The sequence below is a fragment of the Miscanthus floridulus genome, chromosome 8, assembly GCF_019320115.1.
Source record: "Miscanthus floridulus cultivar M001 chromosome 8, ASM1932011v1, whole genome shotgun sequence".
NCBI lineage: Eukaryota > Viridiplantae > Streptophyta > Magnoliopsida > Poales > Poaceae > Miscanthus > Miscanthus floridulus.
In genome coordinates this window covers 76,019,938-76,047,865 of record NC_089587.1, presented here as the reverse complement: position 1 = coordinate 76,047,865, position 27,928 = coordinate 76,019,938, and the positions used below count along the sequence as shown (strand labels likewise).

The 27,928-nt window shown below is 46.3% G+C and overlaps 1 protein-coding gene across 1 annotated transcript; it reads right to left on the bottom strand.

The window, feature by feature from the left end:
• Positions 1 to 145: 145 nt before the first annotated feature.
• Positions 146 to 27,623, bottom strand: LOC136472647 (uncharacterized). Its single transcript, XM_066470355.1, has 2 exons — positions 25,222 to 27,623; positions 146 to 484 (listed from the first exon to the last, which is right to left on the bottom strand). Exon 1 carries the CDS (start codon positions 26,780 to 26,782, stop codon positions 25,859 to 25,861), a length of 924 nt encoding a protein of 307 aa, XP_066326452.1. The 5' UTR covers positions 26,783 to 27,623; the 3' UTR covers positions 146 to 484; positions 25,222 to 25,858.
• Positions 27,624 to 27,928: the final 305 nt, after the last annotated feature.

The window sequence follows — 27,928 nt, the reverse complement described above, 5'->3', positions numbered from 1 at the left end:
ATACTATACATGCATGGCACATTCGATGGCAGATAGAAGAGACCTTTCCGCTAAATATATAGCAGGAGTGGAAGGCATGCAAAGCTTAAAGCTTTGGGGATTGCATTGGGAAACAGTGGCGGAGCCACAGGGTACTCCGGTATGCCCCGCCATACCCTTTTTTTTTAAGGAGATTAACTCGGCTTTTAAGAAAGCCAATACAAGGTCTTACATACTGGGGATACCAGTTTGAAATGCAGAACGAAAGCACCAAACAGAAACCCGAAGGGACTCCTACCCTGGAGAGTAACCTATCACAATAACCAAGCGACCAGCACTAAAGCAAGAACAAACCCCACAGCGCTAACAAGAAACAAGTCTAAATTACAGCAACATCTGAAAAGGGGCCGGCAAGTTGATCCTTCTGCAGCATCCAGTCAGACAAGGATTGAGCCATCGCCTTCATCTTGGCTTTGTCGTTCTCCCTTTGCAAATCCACCCATGTCTGCACAAAATTGATAGCCGTGTGAATCACTGCGTCAGGTGTATTAGGAAAAAGTTTCTCAATGGCCATCTTATTCCTATTCTTCCAGATCGCCCAAGCCTACACCTGCAAAAAACGTGAAACATAGTTTCTTAGGTATCCCGAGCCTCCTTGGCATCCATTGTGAGATAACATCTTGTATGGATGTTGGGAAATCCTGTAGATTGAAAGCATCCCTTATGCAACTCCAAATATATTGTGCAAAGGCGCACCCAAAGAAAAGGTGGTTAACAGTTTCAATCTCAGGACATATACAACAGAGAGGGCTCCCCTGCCATCCCCGTTTTGTCAGAGATAAAGCAGTCTGTAATTTCCTATGAAAAACTTGCCAGAGGAAAACCTTAACTTTCAATGGGATCCTACATTTCCAAATCATATCAGTTAACTTGTCCTTAACTCCCCCATGAGTAAGACAAGTATATAGTGATTTAGTTGAAAAATTCCTGGATTTTTCCAGAACCCAGTTACTTCATCATCTTCTAACCCATCCAGACCCACATCCTGCAGCACTCCCTGCAGATCATTCCATTCATCAAGCGTGGCCCCATGCAGGCTTCTTCTAAGAGGGATATCCATCCACTTTCTTTCCACAGACTCTTAACTGTAGCTTCTGGGTTTTGACAGATTTCAAAGATCAGTCTATATTGTAATTTTAAGGGGATCCCACCAATCCAAGTATCATGCCAAAACCTCACAGTTTCCCCTTTATGCACATTATACTCAGCTCCCCATTTGTACAAATGCTTCACCTTATGTAAGCCTTTCCAGAATTGGGAAGTGCCCTGGTAGGAGGAGCCCATGAAACCTTTTCCTTTCATGTACTTGGCATCCAACGGCTTATAACAGAGCTCGTCAGGTCTTTTATCAATTTTCCAGATCCATTTTGTGATTAGGCATTCATTCATGAGGTAGGTATTAATAATGCCCAGCCCCCCCTGGGCTTTTGGCTTAGACACAGCTATCCATTTAACCATGTGATACTTAAATTGGTCCCCAGCCCCTTGCCAGAAGAATTTGGATCTGATAGTATCCATCTTTTTATGCACCCCCTTGGAAGCATATAAAATCCCATAACATACATTGGAAGATTACTTAGGCAGGAGTTTGTTAGGATCAGCTTCCCACCAGAGGTCATAAACTAGCCTTTCCAAGGATCAAGCCTCTTGACCATTTTAGCCGGCAGACCCTGGAAAGCACCTATGCTTAACACCTTGTCAGACACAGGAATACCTAGATATTTGATTGGCAACTCCCCAAGCTTACAGTTTAGCATATTAGCCTTCCTCTCCTTATCTGCCTGAGAATAGCCAAACAATAGCACCTCGCTTTTGTGATAATTAATCTTTAAGCCAGATAACCACTCAAAGCAGTAAAGCAAAAATTTTAGGTTTGTAATAGACTGATCAGATCCATCTGTCATGATTATAGTGTCATCAGCGTATTGGATATGAGAGATGCCTTTATCAATCAATGAGTCCAACACCCCCACAATCAAATGCTTTTCCACAGCTTTGTCCAACATTGAACTCAAGGCGTCAGCTACTAAGTTGAATAACAGGGGTGACAAGGGATCACCTTGTCTTAAACCCCGCAGAGTTCTAAAATAGGGACCCCTTGTCCCATTAATATTGATACAAACTTGTCCACCTCTGACAGTTTGCATAACCCAATTAACCCATTTCTCAGGAAAGCCTTTACCATGCAATACTTCTTCTAAAAAATCCCATCTCACCCTGTCATAGGCTTTTTCAAAGTCTATTTTAAAGATCATTCCTTTCTTCCTATCATTCCTTAAAGAATGTATAACCTCATGAAGAATGACAACTCCTTCTAAGATGCTTCTTCCCTTAATAAACCCAGTTTGATTATCTCCAATGACATCATTTGCCACAGGAGTCAATCTTTCTATAAGAACTTTAGTGAAGCCCTTGTAATCCACATTAAGAAGACAAATCGGCGTATACTGCTTTATTGTGCTAACCTCCTGAACCTTAGGAACTAAAGTTATGACCCCAAAGTTTAACCTCTTTATATCCAGGTCTCCCTTTAATGACTTCCCAGAATTTCTGAAAAAAGGTGGCACCAAAACCATTTGGGCCAGGAGCAGCATCCTGTTTCATATCGAAAACTGCATGCTTAACCTCATCTTCTGAAAATACTTTAATCAGATCTTCCTTACCAGCCTCCTTGACTTTACCACTATCAGGCCAAAAGTTATTTGATAGGAAAATAAGTCTTTGCTCCATAGGCCCAAATAGGTTTTTGTAAAATTGAATAACATGGGGCATAATCTCCTCCTGGGTTGTGACCACACCCTGGTCAGTTTCCAGTTGAATGATGGTCCCTTTTCTTCTCCCATTTGCAAATTGGTGGAAGAATTTGGTGTTTGAGTCACCAGCCATAACCAGTGTTTGCCCATTATTTGTCTCCAGTATAATTCTTCTTCAGCATAGAGATCCTCCAAATATCTTTCAACCGTGTATCTATGAATCCATTCTTCTTGACTGAGCTCACTTAGCTCAGCCTGACAATCTATGTGTATAGAGCTCATCCATAAGCTCCTTTTTCTTCTTTTTTTCCCCTATTCTCTTAATGTTCCAACTGAAGGGTTATGAGGATGCTACGCTAGCCGGAAAACAAAAAATTCGACCTCATAAACCAGGATCTACTGCCAGTTATAGATCACGGGATTACCACTAGACGCGCAGGTGCAGCGGAAGCGACTCGATGTAGTCGTACGGGTCAGTAGCAGTGCCATGCAGTTGCAAGGTCGTCCGTACGTCCGTCCCCTTCGTGCGGTTCGTCCTTGTGCTCCAGATGCAGCACCTCCGAGGTATCCACGCGTACAGGGAGGAAGCGTCGCGCCTCCGGATTGCTAGGTCCGCGAGGAGCAGCAGGCGCGGGCAGTAGGATGAGCGGCGGCGGCTGCCTAAAAAGGCGTGGATACCTAGCCCCGTTGCCCACCCCACTTATTTATAGGCGTCCCTAATGAGCTCCCGAGTTGGAGGCCCATTAGTAACCCTAAGCCTTGTCTAACTCGGATCCAATCCGAATTAGGCTTCCAGCCCCTTAAGCGTGCGACCCTATGGGTTCACGCACACATAGACATGGCCCGAGTACTCCTACTCGGCCATTAGTTGATAGCGGCCTCTAGCAAAGCATGTCAACTTCTATGCGTACGCAAAGATCATATCAGACGAACCACCATAAAACCACATACTTGTTATTCCCTTGCCTCACGATATTTGGTCCAACTCATAGGTTAACACTTAACCCAAGCACGGCCATGCATTTCTTGATCTAATCATTAGAGTGATCCAGTGATATCTCTCTCATATAGAGAGGGGCAAATTCCTTCTTGATTGTCTATGTCTCATAGCATGTTTCCCGACAAACCCAAAAAACCACCTTTATAACTACCCTGTCACGGAGTAGCGTTTGATAGTCCCTGAGTAGGTCGTTTCACATCTTGAATACATACAACAATCTCAGGTCTAAGGACATAACGTACATGATGTGAATAGAGATAATAACAACATCTCACATTGGGTCAGTCCAGCCCCATGTCATACATGTGCCCACATTATTAGTTTGACATCTCCATGTCTATGACTTGTGAAACATAGTCATCAACTAATAATGTGTTGATCCATTATTCATGTGTGTCCTCACACGAACTCTGACCAGGGACAACATTAGAATAACCATACAGGTAAAAGAGTTTCACAAACAATTCACATAATTGCTAATCGATACAGGTTGTCTTTAATGGAAATTCAATGAACTCATAATATATCATGGATACAAGGCAATATAATCATCTCTATGATTATCTCTAGGGCATACTCCCAACAATCTCCCACTTGCACTAGAGTTAATCTCGAAGATATCTAATATCCATAGCTCTCATGTACGCCTCATGCTTAGGCTGTGGAAGAGCCTTTGTCAAAGGATCTGCAACATTCAAATATGTGTGTATCTTGCACATCTTGATCTCATCTCGTCTAACGAACTCTCGAATGAGGTGAAATTTCCGCAGTACATGTTTGTTCTTTTGGTGATTCCTTGGCTCCTTAGCCTGCGCAATTGCCCCATTGTTGTCACAATGTAGATTCAATGGGCTGGACGCATTCGAAAACACACCAAGTTCAATGAGGAACCTCCTCATCCAAACACCTTCCTTCGCAGCTCCAGAAGCTGCAATGTACTCGGCCTCTGCTGTAGAATCGGTCACCGTCTCCTGCTTGGAACTTTTCCAACTTACAGCACCACCATTTATTGTGAACACAAAACCTGATTGAGAATGTGAATCATCCGTGTCAGTTTGGAAGCTAGCATCGGTGTAACCATTTACAACGAGCTCCTCCTCACCTCCATAGATTAGGAACACATCTTTAGTCCTTCTCAAGTACTTAAGAATGTTTTTAACAAGTGTCCAGTGACTCTCTCCTGGATCAGCTTGGTACCTGCTCGCAACACTTAGAGCATATGAGACATCTGGGCGAGTACATATCATGGCGTACATGATGGAACCAACTGCCGAGGCATATGGAACCTTACTCATGCGCTTCCGCTCATCAGCTGTCGAAGGACACTGTTTATCGCTAAAGCGCATACCATGTGACATAGGCAAGAACCCTTTCTTGGACTGTTCCATGTTGAATCGTTTCAACACCTTGTCAATGTACGTATCTTGGCTTAATCCTATAAGCCTCTTCGATCTATCTCTATAGATCCTGATGCCCAAAATGTATGCTGCTTCTCCTAAATCCTTCATAGAAAAATTATTATTCAGTGAAGTCTTTACGGATTGCAACATAGGAATGTCATTCCCAATCAATAATATGTCATCCACATACAAGATCAGAAATACAACAGCGCTCCCACTTTCCTTCTTGTAAACACAAGGTTCTTCTTCATTCTGACGGAAGCCAAACCCTTTGACCACTTCATCAAAACGAATGTTCCAACTCCGAGATGCTTGCTTTAACCCATAAATGGATTTCTGAAGCTTGCAAATTTTTTCCAGCATTGTTTGGATCAACAAAACCTTCGGGCTATATCATATACACGTCCTCATCCAAATTTCCATTTAGAAAGGCTGTTTTAACATCCATCTGCCATATCTCATAATCGAAATAAGCAGCTATTGCTAGAATGATCCGGATAGATTTAAGCATCGCTACCAGCGAGAAAGTCTCATCGTAGTCAATTCCTTGAACTTGCCGAAAACCCTTTGCAACAAGTCGAGCTTTATAGATGTGAACGTTTTCATCCATATCCTTTTTCTTTTTATAGATCCATTTGCACTCTATGGGTCTAACCCCATCAGGCGGGTCAACCAAGTTCCAAACTTGATTGTTTCCCATGGAATCTATCTCGGATCTCATGGCACTTTGCCATTTCTCAGAATCTGGGTCCATCATTGCTTCCAGCATAAGTCGCAGGTTCGTCATCGTCTAACAATAACAAATCCCCACGCAACTCATGGATTCTTGCTGACCTTCGTGGTTGTGGCGGTGTTTCTATTGCCACGGGTATCTCAACTTGTTCTGCTATATTAGCATCACTCGTAGAGTCCTTCCCAACTGGCTCATCTTGAACTTCTTCAAGATACACCTTCTGTCCACTTTTCTCTCTTTTGAGAAACTCTTTCACTAAGAAAACACCGTTCCGAGCAACAAACACTTTGCCCTCTGATCGGTTGTAGAAGTAATACCCTAATGTTTCCTTCAGATATCCCATGAAAAAGCATTTGTCTGACTTGGGTGTTAGTTTATCTGTCATAAGTCGTTTGACATAAACTTCACAACCCCAAATTTTTAGAAAAGACAAACTGGGACTCTTACCAGTCCACATCTCATGTGGTGTCTTAACTACGGACTTAAATGGTACCCTATTCAATGTGAAAGCGGCTGTTTCTAGAGCGTATCCCCAAAATGATAACGGTAGGTCTGACTGGCTCATCATAGACCAAACCATGTCCAACAAAGTCCGATTACTGTCGCTCGGACACGCCATTTCTCTGAGACGTTCCAGGTGGCGTAAGCTGTGGAACAATTCCGCAACTCTTTAGATGATTGCTAAACTCGTGGCTCAAATATTCGCCTCCACGATCAGATCGCAAAGCCTTAATTTTCTTGCCACGTTGATTCTCTACTTCACTCTGAAACTCCTTGAACTTTTCAAATGTCTCAGACTTATGTCTCATTAAGTAGACATAGCCATATCTACTAAAGTCATCAGTGAAGGTTATGAAGTATTAGGAATCCGCATCTTGCTGTCGTACTCATTGGTCCGCACACATCAGTATGTATGAGTTCCAGCAAGTCTGCCGCCCTCTCAGGAAAACCTATGAAGGACGTCTTGGTCATCTTGCCCAGTAGGCAAGCCTCACATGTCTCGTATGATTCAAAATCAAACGAAGTTAAAAGCCCATCAGAATGGAGCCTCTTCATGCGATTCTCACTTATATGACCTAAATGACAATGCCACATATAGGTAGGACTTAACTCATTAAGCCGAGGCATTTTAGCACTTTATATTATAGATAGGAGCATCTTCAAGATTTAAAATAAATAACCCATTCACAATGGATGCAGAAGCCACAAACATGCCATTTTTACAGATCACACAACCATTGTCTTTACTCGCAAATGAATAACCATCCTTCATCAAACATGAAGGTGACACAATGTTTCGACTTAAACTAGGAACAAAATAACAATTATTCAACTCCATAATAAATCCTGACGGGAGGAGTTGCATCGTCCCGACGTTCAACATAGCAACTCTTGCATTATTGCCCACGCGGAAATCAACTTCTCCCTTTTCCACGCTTCTACTTCTTATCATTCCCTGCATCGTATTGCAAATATGAGCAACCGATCCAGTATCAAATACCCAAGAATTAATATAAGAATTAGCAAGGAAAATGTCCGTAACATAGACAACAAGTGTACAAGCTACAGGGAGTACCTTTACTGACGCGATCCTTAATGGATTCAGGTACAGCTTGCAGTTCCTCTTCCAGTGACCTTTCCCATGACAATGAAAGCACTCAGCATCAGCAGGTGGTCCAGCCTTGGGCGCAGGTGGGTTTGGCTTAGAGATCTCATCTTTAGCCTTGCCCTTTTTCTTCTTCCAAGAATTGCCCTTCTTCTTAAACTTAGGCTTGTTTTGGACCGCCATCACATGGCTACTGCCAACACCTTTCTTGATATCAGCCTCTGTTGTTTTAAGCATGCCACATAATTCATTCAAGCCCTTCTCCGCCTCATGCATATGGTAGTTCACGACGAAATTTCCATAGCTAGGCGGAAGAGACAGCGAGAATAAAATCAGTAGCTAATTCAGGGTCAATTGGGAAGCCTAGCTTCTCCAACCTCTGAGTGTAACCAACCATTTTGATCACATGTGGCCCAACTATTGTGCCCTCTGCTAGCTTGGTTTCAGCAAAAGCCTTTGAGACATTGAACCTTTCAGTCCTGGCTTGAGTCTGGAACATATCATTGAGCGCCACGATCATATCATGTGCTTGCATGGTTATTGTCAAACTACAACTGCAGATCTGGTTCCATACAAGCAAGCATAAGGCAATTCACTTCAAGATCAGCATCACATGCTCTCTTGTAAGCGTTTTTCTCTGCAGCAGGTGCATTATCAGCAGGCTCTTCTGGTAATGGGGTGTCTAGAATTTCTTCCTTTTTCTCAGCCCTGAGAACAATTCTCAGGTTGCGGATCCAATCCGCATAGTTTATTTGCATTCAACTTATCTTTCTCAAGAATTGAACGCAAAGTAAATGGTTGATTGCTAGACGCCATTTATCTACAACAAAAGTAATGCAAAATACTAAGACAATGTATCCAAGACAGAGTAAACAATATTAACCTTTAATAGAATCTACTCCCACTAAAATCAATATCCCTCTCTTGAAACTTAGTGATTCAAGACCCACAACTAACAAGTCTACTAGTGAGCTTTAGCATCACCATTATAAGACATGGTAGATTGGTAAGCAACTCTTTGCTAATCATATCACATATGACTCTTGTTGTTGGGTAGCATCTCTATGCTTTGGTGCCCAACTATTCATGCTCCAAGGTCCCTAACCTGTTAGGATGACCTTGTCTAAGTAACCAACCCTTCTGCTGTAAGTATCCGATACGAACATGTCTAGTCAAGGAAAACCAGTGGCACCCTAATTTCATAGACCCACCATCGATTGTACAAGACACATGACAGTGCAAGGTTTGGGAAGCATTTTAACTTAAACATTGCCGAAGGGATCGTTCTACTTCACCATCGCATGTAGACAAAAACATTATCGCACGTGAAAGTAGAACATAGTAAGAACGACATTAACACAGATATGACATGATATAGCCCATTGTTCCTTTGGGGATCTCCATCTCCATCGAACTGTTCCTCATGATGATCTCCATCTCCATGATCCATGTATGCCATCCTTCAGTGATGAGTCCACCAAGACTAGCTATCACTAACGCAAGGCAGTGAAGAAAATTACATAGTCGCGGATAGGATCATCATAGTTTGGCACGCATGCCATTACATCAAATTGACAATATCTTTGTGGCTCCAGCCATATTGTCATACTCACGACATGCAAGACATGAATTAATTACATACATGCATCACATACACATAAGGGCTATACCAGTCATAAATTCCTGCAAAACAGAGTTATCCGATTCCGACGTCTAATCTTAAAACATCGAAAACACCATCTTCCCGGCCGTTTTTCGCAAATCTAATTTCAGCAAAACCACCAAAGGGGGTGAGAATCGGATGTAAAAAAATTTCTCTACAATTTTCATTTAGAGTTCGTCTCAATACGAGGTCGTATGCAAAAGTTATGGTTGTTTTACCGAACAACACTTTTTCTTGCACCCCGACGCCCGACGGTAGATCCAATCTATCACCGTTGCGCATCACATGTGCTCGGCACTTGACCTAGGTTCGATTCGATCAATCTAATTGATCTCCATCTTGCCATGACTGGATTTACATGTATCACTTAACTCGGATGGCGGAATTCCGACCGGTACGAGTAGATCGCTACAAGACCAACACGGTAAAATCACGAACCATGATCAGAGACTCATCTACAACCACGCATATCTTCATACGCACTCATCCGAACCTATAACAACGCAGTAACGGCTCAGATACCACTGAAGGGTTATGAGGATGCTACGCTAGCCGGAAAACAAAAAATTCGACCTCATAAACCAGGATCTACTGCCAGTTATAGATCACGGGATTACCACTAGACGCGTAGGTGCAGCGGAAGCGACTCGATGTAGTTGTACGCGTCGTAGCAGTGCTGTGCAGTTGCAAGGTCGTCCGTACGTCCGTCCCCTTCGTGCGTTTCGTCCTTGTGCTCCAGATGCAGCACCTCCGAGGTATCCACATGTACAGGGAGGAAGCGTCGTGCCTCCGGACTGCTAGGTCCGTGAGGAGCAGCAGGCATGGACGTAGGATAGGCGGCGGCGGCTGCCAAAAAGGCATGGATACCTAGCCCCGTTGCCTACCGCACTTATTTATAGGTGTCCCTAATGAGCTCCCGAGTTGGAGGCCCATTAGTAACCCTAAGCCTTGTCTAACTCGGATCCAATCCGAATTAGGCTTCCAGCCCCTTAAGCGTGCGACCCTATGGGTTCATGCACATATAGACATGGCCTGAGTACTCCTACTCAGCCATTAGTTGATAGCGGCCTCTAGCAAGGCATGTCAACTCCTATGCGTACGCAAAGATCATATCAGATGAACCACCACAAAACCACATACCTGTTATTCCCTAGCCTCACGATATTTGGTCCAACTCATAGGTTAACACTTAACCCAAGCACGGCCATGTATTTCTTGATCTAATCATTAGAGTGATCTAGTGATATCACTCTCATATAGAGAGGGGCAAATTCCTTCTTGATTGTCTATGTCTCATAGCATGTTTCCTGACAAATCCAAAAATCCACCTTTATAACTACTCTGTCACGGAGTAGCGTTTGATAGTCCCTGAGTAGGTTGTTTCACATCTTGAATACATATGACAATCTTAGGTCTAAGGACATAACGTACATGATGTGAATAGAGATAATAACATCTCACGTTGGGTCAGTCCAACCCCATGTCATACATGTGCCCACATTATTAGTTTGACATCTCCATGTCTATGACTTGTGAAACATAGTCATCAACTAATAATGTGTTGATCCATTATTCATGTGTGTCCTCACACGAACTCTGACCAGGGACAACATTAGAATAACCATACAAGTAAAAGAGTTTCACAAAGAATTCACATAATTGCTAATCGATACAGGTTGTCTTTAATGGAAATTCAATGAACTCATAATATATCATGGATACAAGGTAATATAACCATCTCTATGATTATCTCTAGGGCATACTCCCAACACCAACCTTTTAGTTTGGTTCTTAACCAAACCAAGCATCCATGCCAACAATCTAAGGAATAGCAAGCATCAGGGCACCTTGCCTTAGACTCTCTCCATATCTGTGTAGTCAAGTCTCTGAAGCTGTCTACCAGCATCCATTACTGATCAAAGAAGAAATATCTAGGTCTAGTAGCTAGACTTTCCCCATCATCAACAATGACTGGGGAATGATCTGAACCTACCCTGGTCAGACACCAAGAAAGTGACAAAGGGAAGTTCTCCTCCCATCCAATAGAAAAAAAACACCCTATCCAAGTTAACCATGACTGGTTTGTCTTGCTTATTGGTCCATGTGTACCTCTACCCAGACCTTTTGAGTTCCCTCAGCTGTTGATCCCCTATGAAATCATTGAATTGATCCATCAAGTGATAATTGATATTATCAGAGTTCTTGTCTGATTCTTCCCTTATCAAATTGAAATCCCCTCCAATGATGATAAGTAGAATTGTTTGCTGACAAACTGAGCCAAGTTTAGTAAGAAAATCCCCCGAGAGATCGTGTTGTACAGGCCCGTAGACAGTCACCATGACCCATCTGAAATTAGATAACCTATTCCAAATAGTCATGACCACACAATATTCCAAAACTTCATAACTTTCCATTTCCAGATTCTCTTGATTAATCCCCATCAAGATACCTCCAGACCTCCCTTTAGAAGGGGACCATTTCCAGGAGAACACCTTGTTCCCTGCCAGATCCAACAGATCTCTATTTGAAAAAGACTCTTTTATAGTGTCCTGTAGCCCTACCACTTGTAAATTATGTTCTTCAATAAACTCTTGAACCTGTTTTCTCCTACTACTCTTACCCAACCCCCTAACATTCCAGAATAGGAATCTCATTTAGACGATTTTTTTTGTCTCCCCCTCTTCCTAGGGATTACTGTATTAGTTCCTGTGCTAGACTCAACGGCAAACCCCCTTGTTGTATTGTCTACCACTGTCACGTGGGGCCGCACATACGCTAGGAATAGAAGGGCCCGAGATGCGTGGCGTGCAGCAGTGTGCCAAGGCGACGCAGGCGCCGCAATCACCGCGACAGGCACCAGCGCAGGGCTCGGTTTGGAAAGTGGCTAGATTAAAGGAGCACCAATTAAGGGGCCTCTGATTTAGGAGTGATTTGTTAGAGTCTGTTGAGGCTATGGACTATAAGAGTCCTTGTAATCCGTCATTTGGGATTAAGCGAGAACAATTATCTCTCCTTCTCCCTCTCTCAACAAAATGGGCGCTGAGGGGTAAAACCTCGTCCCAACACAGATCGCGACTACGAACTACGTAGCCGAGGTGCGCCTACCCTATCCCTCGATGCCCTTGACAACCTGGTATCACGGTCTAGGCGATCCAGTTCATCCCGTGCCCCTTCACCAACCCCAGCCGCCGCACCACCCTCAGCCGCCGCGCCGTCACCCTCGCCTCGCGTAAACGCCATGGGCGACAACACCGTCAACAACACCACCAACGCTGCCTTGCAAGCGACCTTGGACTCCCTGGTCGTGTCCATCAGGACCCTCCAGACGTCCGTGGAGGCCAACACCCCGGCCATCCAGCGCCTGGATGCTGCGCGCCCGCCGCCGGGCGGATCGTCAACCTCCGCACACTCCGGGTCAGGGGAGCACCACCAAGATCGACCGTTGCGTTTCCAAAAGCTCGACTTCCAGCGCTACGATGGCAAGTCGGATCCCCTGATCTTTATCAATCGCTATGAATCTTATTTTCATCAACAGCAAATCATGGAGGAGAAATTCTAGATGGCGTCGTACAACCTCGAGGACGGCGCCCAGCTGTGGTACTACCAAGTCCAACAGGACGAGGGTACTCCTTCCTGGCGCCATTTCAAGGAGCTCCTCCACCTGTGCTTTGGGCCTCCCCTCTGATCCAACCCCCTCGACGAGTTGGCGGCTTGCCACCGAACCGGTACCGTGGAGGAGTACCAGGACCGATTCTAGGCCCTGCTACCTCGCGTGGGCCGCCTGGACGAGGCACAGCACTTCCAGCTGTTCACCGCTGGCCTCCTTCCACCGCTCAGCCATGATGTGGAGATCCACAATCCCCAGTCGCTGGTGGCGGCCATGAGCCTCGCCCGCAAGATCGATTGCGGAACAGCTACGTCGCACCCGCGGCATGCGTTCCCCCACGTGATCGGTCGCTCCTGCCGACGCCCGCACCGTGACTCGCCCTGCCAGCGCCCCCGGTGGACAAGGCCGCGCCAGCCACGATCACAGTGGAGGGCCGGTCGGTTCGTCAGCTGACTCAGGCGAAACAGGAGGAGCGTCGTCGCCTCAGTCTCTACTACAACTGCGATGAAAAGTTTGGTCGCGAGCACAATCGGGTCTGCAAGCGGTTGTTCCTCCTCGATAGCATCATCGAGGACGACACCGACGACAGGGCCACTGCTGATGAGGACGCCGCCGGGGAGGCCCCGCACTTCTCCCTCAACGCAATCGCTGGGGTGTCCTTCAGTGACACCATGCAGGTCCAGGTGGCCGTGGGCGCCACCGTCTTCACCGTGCTCCTCGACTTAGGATCCATGCACAACTTCATCATCGAGGACGCGGCCCTCCGTACCGGGCTGCCTCTGCAACGTCGCCCACACCTCACGGCGATAGTGGCGAATGGCAGGCACGTCTCCTGCCCTGGCGTCATTCGGTAGGCACCGCTCACCATCGACAACGACACGTTCTGTGTGGATCTCTTTGTGATGCCACTCGTCGGGTAAGACCTGGTCCTCGGCACGCAGTGGCTGACGACCTTGGGGGCGGTTCTCTGGGACTTCAGCGCGCGGAAGATGTCCTTCCAGCGTTAGGGGCGCGCCGTGTGCTGGACAGGTGTGGCGACGACCAGCGCGCCCGCCGTCCACACCACGACAGCCAGCGAGTCCCTCCTGGATGAACTGCTGTCATCTTTTGGGGACATCTTCGCTGAGCCTCAGGGGCTCCCGCCTCCGCGCGCCCACGACCATAGCATCGTCCTCAAGCCGGGCGCGCAGCTGGTGGCGGTCCGCCCGTACCTGTACCCTGCATCCCACAAGGACGAGTTGAAGTGGCAATGCACCGCCATGTTGGAGCAGGGCATCATCTGCAGCAGCGCGTCGACGTTTTCTTCACCGGTCCTCCTCGTCAGGAAGGCGGAGGGATCCTAGCGCTTCTGCGTCGACTACCGCGCCCCAAACGCCCTCACCGTCAAGGACGCGTTCCCCATTCCTGTAGTGGACAAACTGCTCGACGAACTCCATGGCGCTCGATTCTTCTCCAAGCTGGACCTTCGCTCCGGGTACCACCAAGTTCGCATGCGGTCGGGTGATGCTCACAAGACGGCGTTCCGCACACACGAGGGCCTCTACGAGTTCTTGGTGATGTCGTTCGGGCTGTGCAACGCCCCAGCGACATTCCAGGCGCTCATGAACGACGTCTTGCGACCCTTCCTCCGCCGGTTTGTCCTTGTCTTCTTTGACGACATTTTGATATACAACAAGATATGGGCCGACCACCTTCGCTACCTCCACGTCGTCCTCCATGCTGTGCCAGCACCATCTCTTCGTCAAGCGGGCGAAGTGCGCCTTCGGCGTCGCCTCCGTTTCGTACCTCGGCCACGTCATCTCCAAGGCAGGCGTCGCCATGGATCCGGCCAAGGTGAAGGCCACCATGACTGGTCGGTGCCACGTTTGGCGCGAGCGGTGCGCGGTTTCCTTGGCTTGGCCAGGTACTACCGCAAATTCGTCCACAACTTCAGCTTTGTCGCCGCGCCGCTGACAGCCCTCCTCAAGAAGGAAGGGTTCTCCTGGACCGACACAGCAGCTGCGGCCTTCGACGCGCTCAAGGCGACGGTCACCTCGGCCCCGATCCTAGCGATGACGGACTTCGCCAAGGACTTCGTCGTGGAGTGCGACGCTTCTTCGCATGGGTTCGGTGCAGTGCTCATCCAGGACGCGCACCCGATTGCGTTCTTCAGCCACCCCATCGTGCCACGCCATCGCTCCCTCGCCGCCTATGAGCGGGAGCTCATCGGCCTCGTCCACACCATATGGCACTGGAGACCGTACCTCTGGGGCCACCGATTCCTCATCAAGACGGATCATTACAGCCTCAAGTACCTGTTGGATCCGCGTCTCGCCATGATTCCCCAGCACCACTGGGTGGGGAAACTGTTGGGCTTTGACTTCTCCGTCGAGTACAAGCCGGGCGCGGCGAACGTGGTGGCGAACGCCATGTCTCGCCGTGACATGGATGAGGGGGTCATTTTCGCCATCTCCACCCCGTGTTTCGACTTCGTCACGCGCCTCCGTCAAGCGTAGGACACCGACCCTGCCCTCGTCGCCATACGGGATGAGCTCCGTGCGGGCCACCGCGGCGCACCATGGACGCTCGTCGACAGCATGGTCCAGTTCGGCAGCCGCCTCTACATCCCCCTAGCGTCCCCGCTCGTCTAGGAGATCATGGTGGCCGTGCACGAGGACGGGCATGAAGGGGTCCAGCGCACACTACATCGCCTCTGACGCGACTTTCATTTTCCTAACATGCAACAGTTGGTGCAGGACCTCGTGTGCTCGTGCATGACATGTCAGAGGTACAAATCGGAGCACCTCCACCCGATGGGACTTCTACTTCCCCTGCCCGTACCCCAGGGTGTCTGGACGGACATCGCGCTCGACTTCGTGGAGGCATTGCCGTGTGTCCGTGGCAAGTTCGTCATCTTGACGGTGGTGGATAGGTTCGGCAAGTACTGCCACTTCATTCCCCTGACGCACCCATACTCCGCCGAGTCCGTCGCGCAAGCCTTCTTCACCAATATAGTGCGGCTTCACGGCGTCCCCCAGTCCATGGTGTTCGACCGTGATCCGGTCTTCACCTCAACGTTCTGGCGAGAGCTCATGCGCTTGATGGGCGCCAAGCTCCACATGACCTCAGCGTTCCACCCTCAGTCCAACGGCCAGTCAGAAGCTGCCAACCGCATCATCGTCATGTACCTGCGCTGCCTCACCGGCGATCGACCTTGACAGTGGCCGCGCTAGTTGTCATAGGCGGAGTATGTCTACAACACCGCCTACCAGTCCTCGCTGCGGGACACGCCGTTCCGCGTCGTCTACGGGCACGATCCTCCGACCATTCGGTCTTATGACACGGGGGACACATGGGTGGCCGCCGTCGCTAGGAACATGGAGGAGTGTGACGAGTTCCTGGCGGACATCCACTATCGCCTGGAGCAGGCACAGGTGGTCCAGAAGAAGCACTATGACAAGCTCCACCGTCATGTCGCGTATCAGGTGGGCGATTGGGCCCTCTTTCGTGATGAGGACATCACTTCTTCAGAGGTACCCGCTGATCCTCCAACCGTCATGCAAGGTCCAATGACCCGGGCTTGAAAGCGACAACTCAATTTAGAGGTGAGCTCGTTCTTAAGCGATACTTTTCATACTTTTGAGAATAGACTACTACCTAATGATGTTATCTTGCTTAGGAACATTGGAGAGGGTCATGAAGGACTTAGAGGAAGTGGTGGAGGTGATGACCAGCAAGGACGTCCAACACAAGCCGGAGGCCCAGTCCAACAAGAATTCAAGTCTGCCTCGGCCTCCAGGACCAGTCTGCCTTAAAATGGTCACCCAGGACGCATCCGGACTCCGTTTTTTATGATCCACATATGGATGGAAAGATAATTTGATAAGGAAACCAATCCAAGTGGTTTCACGTCAAAAGCTCTTCAGAATCAACGGGAATCGTCGAAACAAGTCAGCGTCCAAAATCTGCCAGGGTGCTGCGACACCTTCTTTTGGTCCGTTGGACCGTGTATCGTGTTTGGGCCCATTAGGGGGCGCGTCCAGGGTAGACGACGACCCTAAGACCTTTATAATCATACGCCGCCGCCGTCATTAGGGTTCGGGTTTTGCTTAGATTAATCTGTCAAGAATAGTTTCGTCGTTCATCGGTTAGTAAGACCCCAACTTTGTGAGTTTAATCATTCATCTGCAATTTGGTTGCGTTCTTTCTTGTTCTTGCTTGTGTTCTTCATTAAGCAGGCAGGGATTAGCCTTCTTGGCGAGGTCAACCTGGTTCATGACTCGGTTGATAACCAGAGGAGCTGTGGTGCTAAGATTGCAGGGTTCGATCTTTCGATCTAAAGCTGGATCGGTGTGTCATTCTCTGCCACAACGATAGTTATCATCACCTGACGGAAGATTGGGATCCCCGTCTCCATTAAGTGGTATCAGAGCTAAGGTATACCGTCAGGTTCACATTTATTCCCTACTTTGAGTGTTTCGCATTCGTCACATAGTCCAACGCCATACTCGTTTTTCTTGTCCTAGAACCTTCAGCGCCATAGCCTTTGCATATTTCAGTTTCAGAGTCCGTCGTGTTGAGTTTGTGTCCTGGTTGAGGTCTTTTGCTGGTTAGGTCGTGTTAGAGTCCAGTTCGTGTGTTTTCCCCTATCGTTTCCATCAAATCTTTGCTGTTGTGACCAATTTTGCGCATATTGTTCCCGTTTTGTCCTCTAATTCGGAGCCAATTCTTAAAACTGGTCTAGTTTTCGCATACGGACTCCAATTTCGACGTTCCATATATCAAAATCGATCAGAAAAAAATTTCGGATCCATCCATCCCCCGCCGTGTCGGGTTCAAAATTTTTAGATTGGTCAAAAAGTGGTCACAAGATCCTCTTTTCGTGGTCACAAGGTTTTTATCAATTTTGAGCAAGTTTTCTAAAAATTCCACAAGCCACGTCTTACACTTGTTTGAGCTCATATTTTCTGTGGTTACTTCTTTTGTGCTCCTAAGTAAAGAAAAAATATCAAAAAAAATAAAATAAAAAAGTCAAAATTTCCTAAAAAACAACGACAGCCCAAAAAATAAAAAAAAAAGAGGAACAAAAGAGGAACAATATCTAGAGGAGCACATAGAGAAGACCAAAGTGAGTTGTGTTTGCTTGTGCTGTCTGGTTCCTTGTTTGTGTTGCTGTTTCCATCCACTATACTTGTTTTTCACACATCTATCACCTTGCTATCCACCATACTTGCTTGTTTGTTATACACCTGGTACTTGGAGCATTTTAGACCAGCAACGAGAACAAGTACTTTGGACTATAATTCAGCATTACTTTCTGTTACTGACCTGTGTGCCAGATATACATATTACTCTTTGTTTGCCTTCCAAGCTCCACAAATTCTTCAGATCAGTACAGAAAAAGGACCTTGCAATCTCGGTACCACTACCTCACAGGTATCACGAACCAGCTACCAGTTGTACCGTCCATTGCTTGCATTAATAAGAACTTTGTAAGAACTTGATAAGACGCTTCCACTTGCTGTGAAAAGTGACACCACTACAACCACGTAGTGGTAGGGATAACTTTCACTGTTTGTTCCTGTTTTTGTGTTTACAATGGCAGGAGGTGATCAGACTGAAGATAACAATCCTAAGGGTTTCAACGAGTGTGTCAGCCAAGAGCAACTACAAGCTGATGTAGAGGATGCCCAAAAAATGATGAATGAGGCCGTCAGGAAGGCCGTCACTGACGCACTCATTGAACTCAACATTGACAACAGCATGGAGAGAGTGGACAAACGAATTTCTACGCTAACCGATAAGGTTACTGAGTTGGAAACCTTTGTGGCGGGCAGCAACGACGTCTCTGGCAGCAACACCAATGGTCAAGACATGGTGTATGATGCCAACGGAAACATAGGTCGAGCAGCTTTCCGACAAGAGAGATTACGACAACGTTTTCACCGCAACACAATAGGTATGGGTGGTGTCCACCACCACCGTAGGTAATAATCACCGTGTGCCCGATGATCCTTATGCTAAAATTAAGTTCACAATACCATCTTTTTCGGGTCATTATGATGTTGAGGGATATCTTAATTGGGAGATGACAGTAGAACAAAAGTTTAGTGCACACCTTGTACCTGAGCAGCATAGAGTTAGACAAGCTACTAGTGAGTTTAAGGATTTTGCCATTATTTGGTGGAATGGGCTAGCTGCACAGAATGCTTTACCTGGTACGTGGGAAGAACTTAAGGTAGCTATGTGTGATCGTTTTGTTCCTCCTTATCATAGAAACTTGCATAAGAAATTGATGCGTTTAGAACAAGGAGATAAATCTGTACAGGATTACTATAGTGAGCTCCAAAAGGGAATGGTACGCTGTAGTGTTGTGGAGGGAAACGAAGATGCCATTTGTCGTTTTTATTCGGGTTTGAGGCGTGAGATTCAGGACAATGTTGATTATAAAAAATTTAACACTATCAACCAGTTGTTTTAGTTTGCTATGCTTGCAGAAAAGGAATTGCAGGGGCGTGAACAGCAGGGCAAGAGCAAGGTCAGCACCAGCACATACACGCCACGCTCGGCACCATCTTCGGGGCTGACCACGCCAACCATTTTTTGGTCGCCTCCACCAGCGAGCAAGCGACCAGCAACCTCTGGAGTTTCCGCTGCACCTAAGGCACCTTCCGCACGACCTTCAGATTTAGGTAAAAAAATTTTGCAGGTGCCTACCAAGAGTTCCTCGTCTGTTGCATCGACGGGACGCACTTCGGGTATTCAGTGCCACCGCTGCCATGGCATTGGCCATGTGTAGAAGGACTACCCAAGTCAGCGGACATATATTGCTATAGAAGATGGTTACATCAGCACCTCTGACATTGAGGATGAAGAAGACCAAGATGCAGATGAGGAGGACGGCGAAGTCCTTGGTGACGAGGCCACGGCGTCCTATAGGAGCATCATTGTACAGCGGGTGCTCAGCTCATAAGTCCAGCAACCTGAGAAGCTACAACGCCATAACTTGTTCCAGATTTTCTTCGTCATCAGCGACCGTCGAGCACGTGTCATTATTGATGTAGGTAGCTGCAACAATTTGGTGAGTTCTGATTTGGTCAAGAAGCTTGGCTTGACCACACGCCCACACCCATGTCCATACCATATTTAGTGGCTAAATGATTCTGGTAAAGCAAAGAAAACACAAACTTGCAGAGTTTTATTTTTCATTGGTTCTTATGCTGATTTTGTTGATTGTGATGTGGTACCTATGCAAGCTTGTTCACTCTTATTGGGTCGTCCTTGGGAACATGATAATGATGCTATACACCATGGTAGAAGTAATAAATATACTTTTATGTATAAAGGAAAGAAAATTACTTTGATACCTTTGACCCCTGCTCAAATTATATAAGCTGATAGAGAACGTGCTGCTAGTTTCAATGATGTTCAATCTAAAATCAACAAGTTACTAATTCTATTTTCTCACCTAAAAAAAGAATAAGTCTACATCTATTTCTAAGGCTGAGGGGATTAAATTGAAGGGTGGTGTTATGCTTGCAACAAAATGTGACTTTGCTGAAATTTTTTATGATGATATTTGCTATGCTTTGGTATGCAAACGAGCTATGTTTTCGCTTGATGGTATTGTTAGCTCGGTACCTCCTACTGTCACTAACCTTTTGTATGAGTATGAGGACATTTTTCCAGCTGAGATACCTCCGGGGCTGCCACCTATAAGAGGGATAGAGCATCAAATCGATTTGATTCCGGGAGCAACCTTGCCCAACCGAGCTGCCTATCGAACCAATCCTGAGGAGACTAAGGAAATTCAGCGGCAAGTCCAAGATCTTTTGGACCATGGGTATGTACGTGAAAACCTTAGTCCTTGTGCCATTTCTGTACTTTTGGTTCCTAAGAAAGATGAAACTTGACGTACGTGTGTTGATTGTAGAGCCATCAATAATATTACCATTCGGTATCGTCATCCTATTTCTAGGCTAGACGACATGCTAGATGAGTTAGGTGGTTCTATAATTTTCACTAAGATGGACTTGCGAAGTGGCTACCACTAAATTAGAATGAAACTTGGAGATGAATGGAAAACTGCGTTTAAAATCAAATTCGGGTTGTATGAGTGGTTAGTAATGCCTTTTGGTTCGACAAATGCACCTGGAACTTTCATGTGCTTAATGAATGAGGTTTTAAGAGCTTTTATTGGATATTTTGTGGTAGTTTACTTTGATGATATATTGATTTACAGCAAGTCTTTTGATGAACATATGAATCACTTACGTGCTGTTTTTAATGCTTTACGTGATGTACGTTTATTTGGTAACCTTGAGAAGTGCATCTTTTGCACGGATCGAGTTTCTTTTCTTGGCTATGTTGTAACTCCATAGGGAATTGAGACGGACGAGATGAAAATTGAAGCCATAAAGAGCTGGCCGGTTTCCCAAACCGTCACACAGGTGAGGAGTTTTCTTGGTCTTGCAGAATTCTACCGCTGCTTCATCAAAGATTACAGCACCATTGCTGTCCCATTACATGAGTTGATGAAGAAAGGAGTGGTGTTTCATTAGGAAGAGGCACAAGAGGAGTTATTTGACACTTTGAAGGACAAACTTACACACGCACCATTGCTGCAACTTCCAAATTTTGGTAAGACTTTTGAGCTAGAATGTGATGCTAGTTGAGTTGGCATTGGTGGTGTTTTGATGCAAGATGGTAAACCAGTTGTTTACTTTAGTGAAAAATTACATGGTCATGTTCTTAATTTTTCCACGTATGATAAAGAATTGTATGCACTTGTTTGTTCTTTAGAGACGTGGCGTCTATATTTGTGGCCTAAAGAATTTGTTATTCATTCTGATTATGAAACGCTTAAGTATCTTCGCTCTCAAAATAATCTGAATCGTAGGCATGCTAAATGGGTTGAATTTATTGAATCTTCTCCTTATATTATCAAACACAAGAAATGGAATGATAATGTGATTGCTGATGCTTTGTCTAGAAGATATACATTGCTGTCCCAACTTGATTGCCGGATTTTTTATCTTTAATCCATTAAAAAACAATATGCGCTTGATCCTGATTTTAAGGATGTGTTGCTTAATTGTAGAGAGGGACGCACATGGAATAAGTTTATGATCAGCGATGGGTTTTTGTTTAGAGCTAACCGCCTATGCATTCCAGTTGGTCCCGTTCGTCTTTTGTTGTTGCAGGAGGCACATAAAGACGGATTGATGGGACATTTTGGTGCCAAGAAGACGGAGGAGGTGCTGTCCACACACTTCTTTTGACCAAGGATGAGGCGAGATGTAGAGCGATACGTGGCTCGGTGTGCCACATGTCAAAAAGCTAAGTCACGGTTGAATCCACATGGTTTGTATATGCCTCTTCCTATTTCTTCTACTCCTTGGGCTGATATATCTATGAATTTTGTGTTGGGTTTGTCAAGGACTAAGAGGAGGGATAGTATTTTTGAGGTGGTTGATCGTTTTTCTAAGATGGCACATTTTATTTCTTGTCATAAGAGTAACGATGCTGTTTATATTGCTGACCTTTTCTTTCAAGAAATCGTTCGCTTACATGGTATGCCTTCTACTATTGTTTCAGATCGTGATGCAAAATTTTTGAGTCATTTTTGGCGCACGTTGTGGAACAAATTAGGGACCAAACTACTGTTTTCTACAACATGTCATCCCCAAACTGATGGGCAAACTGAGGTTGTGAATCGAACATTGTCCACCATGTTGAGAGCCATTTTGAAGCACAATTTGAAGATGTGGGAAGAGTGTTTGCCGCATGAGGAGTTTGCATATAACAGGACAGAACATTCCACCACCAAGGTAAGTCCTTTTCAGGTAGTGTATGGTTTTAACCCCCGTGCTCTTATTGATCTTTTGCCTTTACCTACCACTGAGAGAATACATAGTGATACTAGAGAGCGTGTTGATTTTATTCGTAAGTTGCATGAAACAACTAAAGCAAATATTGATAGCATGAATGAAAAGTATAGAATTGCTGGTAGTAAAGGTAGAAAATAGATTAAACTTGAATAGAGTGATTTGGTTTGGTTACATTTAAGAAAAGATAGATTTCCTGGGCTACGTAAGTCTAAATGAATGCCAAGAGCAGCTGGTCCTTATAAGATCATTGAGAAAATAAATGATAATGCCTACAAACTTGAATTACCACCCGAGTTCGGGGTTAGTCCCACTGTTCGCCTACACGGCCGTGTAGCCCGTGTACACGCCGTGTACACGCTACACGGTGGTGCGCCGTTTCCGTCCGTTTCCGTTTAATCGTCCGTTTACCCCGTTTAATTGATCGTTTAGCCCGTTTAATTGACCGTTTAGCCCGAATAATAGCTAAACGGTAGGTGACCGACTGTTTACCGTTTAGCGTTTAGGAAAACACTGGTTAGTCCCACCTTTAACATTACAGATTTAAAACATTATTTGGGAGAAGATGAGCTTGAGTTGAGGACGACTCCAATTCAAGAGGGAGAGGATGATGAGGACATCACTTCTTCAGAGGTACCCGCTGATCCTCCAACCGTCATACAAGGTCCAATGACCCGGGCTCGAAAGCGACAACTCAATTTAGAGGTGAGCTCGTTCTTAAGCGATACTTTTTATACTTTTGAGAATAGACTACTACCTAATGATGTTATCTTGCTTAGGAACAATGGAGAGGGTCATGAAGGACTTAGAGGAAGTGGTGGAGGTGATGATGACCAGCAAGGACGTCCAACACAAGCCAGAGGCCCAATCCAACAAGAATTCGAGTCTGTCTCGACCTCCAGAACCAGTCTACCTTAAACTGGTCACCCAGGACGCATCCGGACTTCGTTTTCGATGATCCACATATGGATGGAAAGATAATTTGATAAGGAAGTCAATCCAAGTGGTTTTACGTCAAAAGCTCTTCGGAATCAACGGAAATCGTCAAACAAGTCAGCGTCCAGAATCTACCAGGGTGCTGCGACACCTTCTTTTGGTCCGTTGGACCGTGTATCGTGTTTGGGCCTATTAGGGGGGCACGTCCAGGGTAGGCGACGACCCTAAGACCTTTATAATCATACGCCGCCGCTGTCATTATGGTTCGGGTTTTGCTTAGATTAATCTGTCAAGAACAGTTTCGCCGTTCATCGGTTTGTGAGACCCCAACTTCGTGAGTTTAATCATTCATCTGCAATTTGGTTGCGTTCTTTCTTGTTCTTACTTGTGGTCTTCGTTGCGCAGGCAGGGATTAGCCTTCTTGGCGAGGTCAACCTGGTTCGTGACTTGGTTGATAACCAAAGGAGCTGTGGTGCTAAAATTGCAGGGTTCGATCTTTCGATCTAAAGCCGGATCGGTGTGTCATTCTCCGCCACAACGATAGTTACCATCACCTGGCGGAAGATCGGGATCCCCATCTCCATTACTTCGTCTTCGTCAGCGGGCAGCTTCGTCCATTCCCCAGGCCGTCACCAGCAAGCTCAAGCCGCGCTACTTCGGGCCCTATTACGTCGTCGAACTCATCAATGACGTCGCTGTCCGCCTGGCCCTTCCGCCTCGCACTCGGCTGCACGATATGTTCCACATCGGTCTCCTCAAGAAGTTCCACGGGCGGCAACCGGATGCTCCACCACCACTGCTCCCCATCCACCATGGTGCGTCGATTCTAGAGCCGGAGCGGGCCGTGCGGGCACGATTGGCGCGCAGTGTGTGCCAGGTCCTTGTCCAGTGGAAGGACGAGTCGGCTGCATCGGCTACATGGGAAGACGTCGAGGCCTTCGCCGCCAAGTACCTGGCCTTCCAGCTCGAGGACGAGCTGCTCCTCGACGGGGGGAGAGATGTCATGTGGGGCCGCACATACTCCAGGAATAGAAGGGCCCGAGATGCGCGGCGTGCAGCAACACGCCAGGGCGATGCGGGCACCGCGGTCACCGCGGCAGGCACCAACGCAGGGCTTGGTTTAGAAAGTGGCTAGATTAAAGGAAAGCCAATCAAGGGGCCTCTGATTTAGGAGTGATTTGTTAGAATCTGTTGAGGCTATGGCCTATAAGAGTTCTTGTAATCCGTCATTTGGGATTAAGCAAGAATAATTATCTCTCCTTCTCCCTCTCTCAACAAAATGGGCACTGAGGGGTAAAACTTCGCCCCAAAACGGATCGCAGCTACGAACTACGTACCGGGGTGCGCCTACCCTATCCCTCAACGCCCTTGACAACCACACTCAAGCTATATTCCTGAATAGCCTCCTCTCCTTGAGGGGCAGTTTTGCTATTAACAGAAGCCAAATACTCCTTGTAATTGGCCTCTGCTAAAGCAGCTCTTACTTTTTCTTCTACTCTAAACACTTCAATTTGGGTATCAATATTAACAATATCTAGATCAAGAGAAGTAGCAACATCCTGAATATATTCATTACTTAAATTGTTTAGAACCAGAAATTGGTTAGAATCAAAAATACCTTTTGACGTGTCATTTTTTGTCTGAGCCCGTTGAGTAGCTTTCTCCAGCATAAATCTCCCATCCTTTGGGACCCTGCTGCTCGCTCTTGTGGCAATAGTCACCCTGCCTCCATTCTTCTTCTTTGTCTTCTTTTTAGAGGAGCTAACCCAAGTTCACTGCTCTGTGTCATCAGTCATATCCTCAGCAGGAAAGGATTCTATATCCTCAAAATCCTGTGTATCCATGATCTCAGATTCTTGAGTGATCACTCCCACATCCCCTACATCATCTTCATCTGATATCACTATCACCTGCTTAGACATGCATATAGCTTGGTTTGAATCAGCATCCCCTTGTCCAGATCCACTAACTTGTGAATTTTCATGTATCTGGCTGATCTGGGACAGCTTTTCCAGAGACTCCATCAATCTCTACCTCAGTTGCAGTAGGTATAGTCAGCTTAGGCCATTTTTCTTTATCCATCAGATATGGACCCATACTTCCCTGGACAATGATTTGATGATCAGGGACATCCTCCATCTGTATAGTTTGTTCCTCACTATTACTATCATCATTCTGGTTTTCCTTTTGCTCTTGATTAGCTACTGTTTCCTTAAGAGCACACTGCTGTTGTTCAGAGATAGCACCATGCTGAATCACTGCAGCAGTTGGATCCCATATCTGTTTAGCGAATTATCCTTGATAATAGTAGCAAGCTCTATCATGCCCAAATTTGGGTGGAATGCTGTAATTGGAAGATTCTTCATTTGCCCTGTACCTAAGTCATCTTGCTCCATAGCATCTTGGCTCCCCCCATAACTTGAATCATGATCTTTGTCAATGTTCCCAATCCTGTCAAACTTGTCACTCTTCCTCTTACCTTTAGAGCTATCTGCATCCCTTTGATCTTTCCTTTCAGACTTATCATCCTTCTTTCCTGTTCCTGGTGGACCCCCTCTAGGATCCAGATTCATCCCAAGACTTCCCTCAGATATGAACTTAACTTCATGGCCCACTTTGTTGAAAAAGATTTCAATCACACATCTGATAACTGATGGATCTCTGCAATTTACCTTAACTCTCACTGGTTCCTCTCTAATCAGACTCAGCTCATCAACCATCACAGGCTGTCCAACAAGAGATGCTAGTTCCCTCACCACAGATTCCTCCCTAGCAATTGGGGGAATGTTGCTAATTCTCACCCAGCAGGATTGTAACACAGAGGAAGTGGTGGGGTCAACATTTGACTTGGTGATCTTAACCTTCAGATTGTAAATTGAGAGATCAAAACCAGCAAACCTTGAAAATGTTTCCAAAGTACCCTTGTCAGGAAAAATCACCAAGAACTCATTGTTGGTCATCTTCCTGGGCTTGAAGTCCCACTTATCATTGACCACTAACCTCAGCTCCACATTTATCTTATCCTCATCAGCATCTCCCTCCAGAACTATCACCACTCCTGCTGCCTGAATCTGATGTACCCGAGTTTCAGGGATCTCAATAGAATAGAAACCTTTACTTGGAATCCCAAACCCAAACATCTGAATTTTGCCTTTGGCCATTCCACAATCTACTGCCATATGTCCTTTCTGCTTACACTTGTAACGGACTGGATCTTTGGTACAATCAGATTGGTGGTGGCCTGTCTCTAAGCAACGAAAGCACTTGATCTCCAGAGCTTTGCCCTCCTGGTAATAATTCCTGTCCTTGGTAGGTACTTTGGGTCTCCAAGTTCCTTGAGCTCCTTGCCCTCCTCTGTTGATTTAAATTACTTTGCCCATATCCTCACCAGGGTTACGAGCAGCTCTATCCAGATCTCTGCCCACTGCTTGGCCTTGAGCAATACCACACGCCCCTTGCTGATTACCTTCTGGCAATCTGTAACCACGACCATCACTCCCATGGTCCCAACCCCCATGACCACCCCTGGTATAGTTGTTGCCTCCTAGGTTCTGGCGGCTGGATCCCTCACCTCCAGAGCCTCGCTGAAGCTTCAAACTTAGATCTTGCTCGCGGTGTATGTCCTCTCCCAGCAGATCATCCTCCTCCATCCAGTCCTCGGAGCGGCGCTTCCATGGACACTGCTCCTGCTCTCTCCTCGCCATATCAACCTTGACAATCTCAGCAAAGGATTGAGTGAGCAGCGGTGGAGGACCTAGGCGCTTGACACAGCGGGCAAGATGCCCATATCGCTGTACCTCACCCTTGGTTGCCGGGTAGCCAAACCCCTGTGCCACACGGGCCTTGGATATCCATATCCACCTTGGCCCAATAGGTTTCCAGGAATGGTTATGGATACTGCTATGAGACAAACCCATATTAGAATTTGGGCCACCATCCCTACCATCTTTTTCAGCTTGGACCTCATCAGAGGCCTTTGTTGTGGCGCCATGCCTTTGAATACTTGCAACTTTCCAATTGCCACTTCTAGCCGTCGGCTGGCTCCTTCCAATTCCTCCAACTCCTTCTCCAGAAGCTGGGATTCAGAAATGAAAAGATGTTTCTTAATTTCTCCTTCCCATTTCGTTCTTTGTCGTTGAGAATGGATTCCTTCCCAAGTTGACACTGGTTTGTTCAGGTTAACTCTCTGCCTCAACCCCTCCTTGGGTGCAGATTAACCCGGCGACCAGAGAGCTGACCATCACCCTGATGATCATCATTCATGGGTAGAGGTGGCCAATCCACCCCCAATCTGTCACCTGAAGCCGCCATCGAAAGCTTCTGAT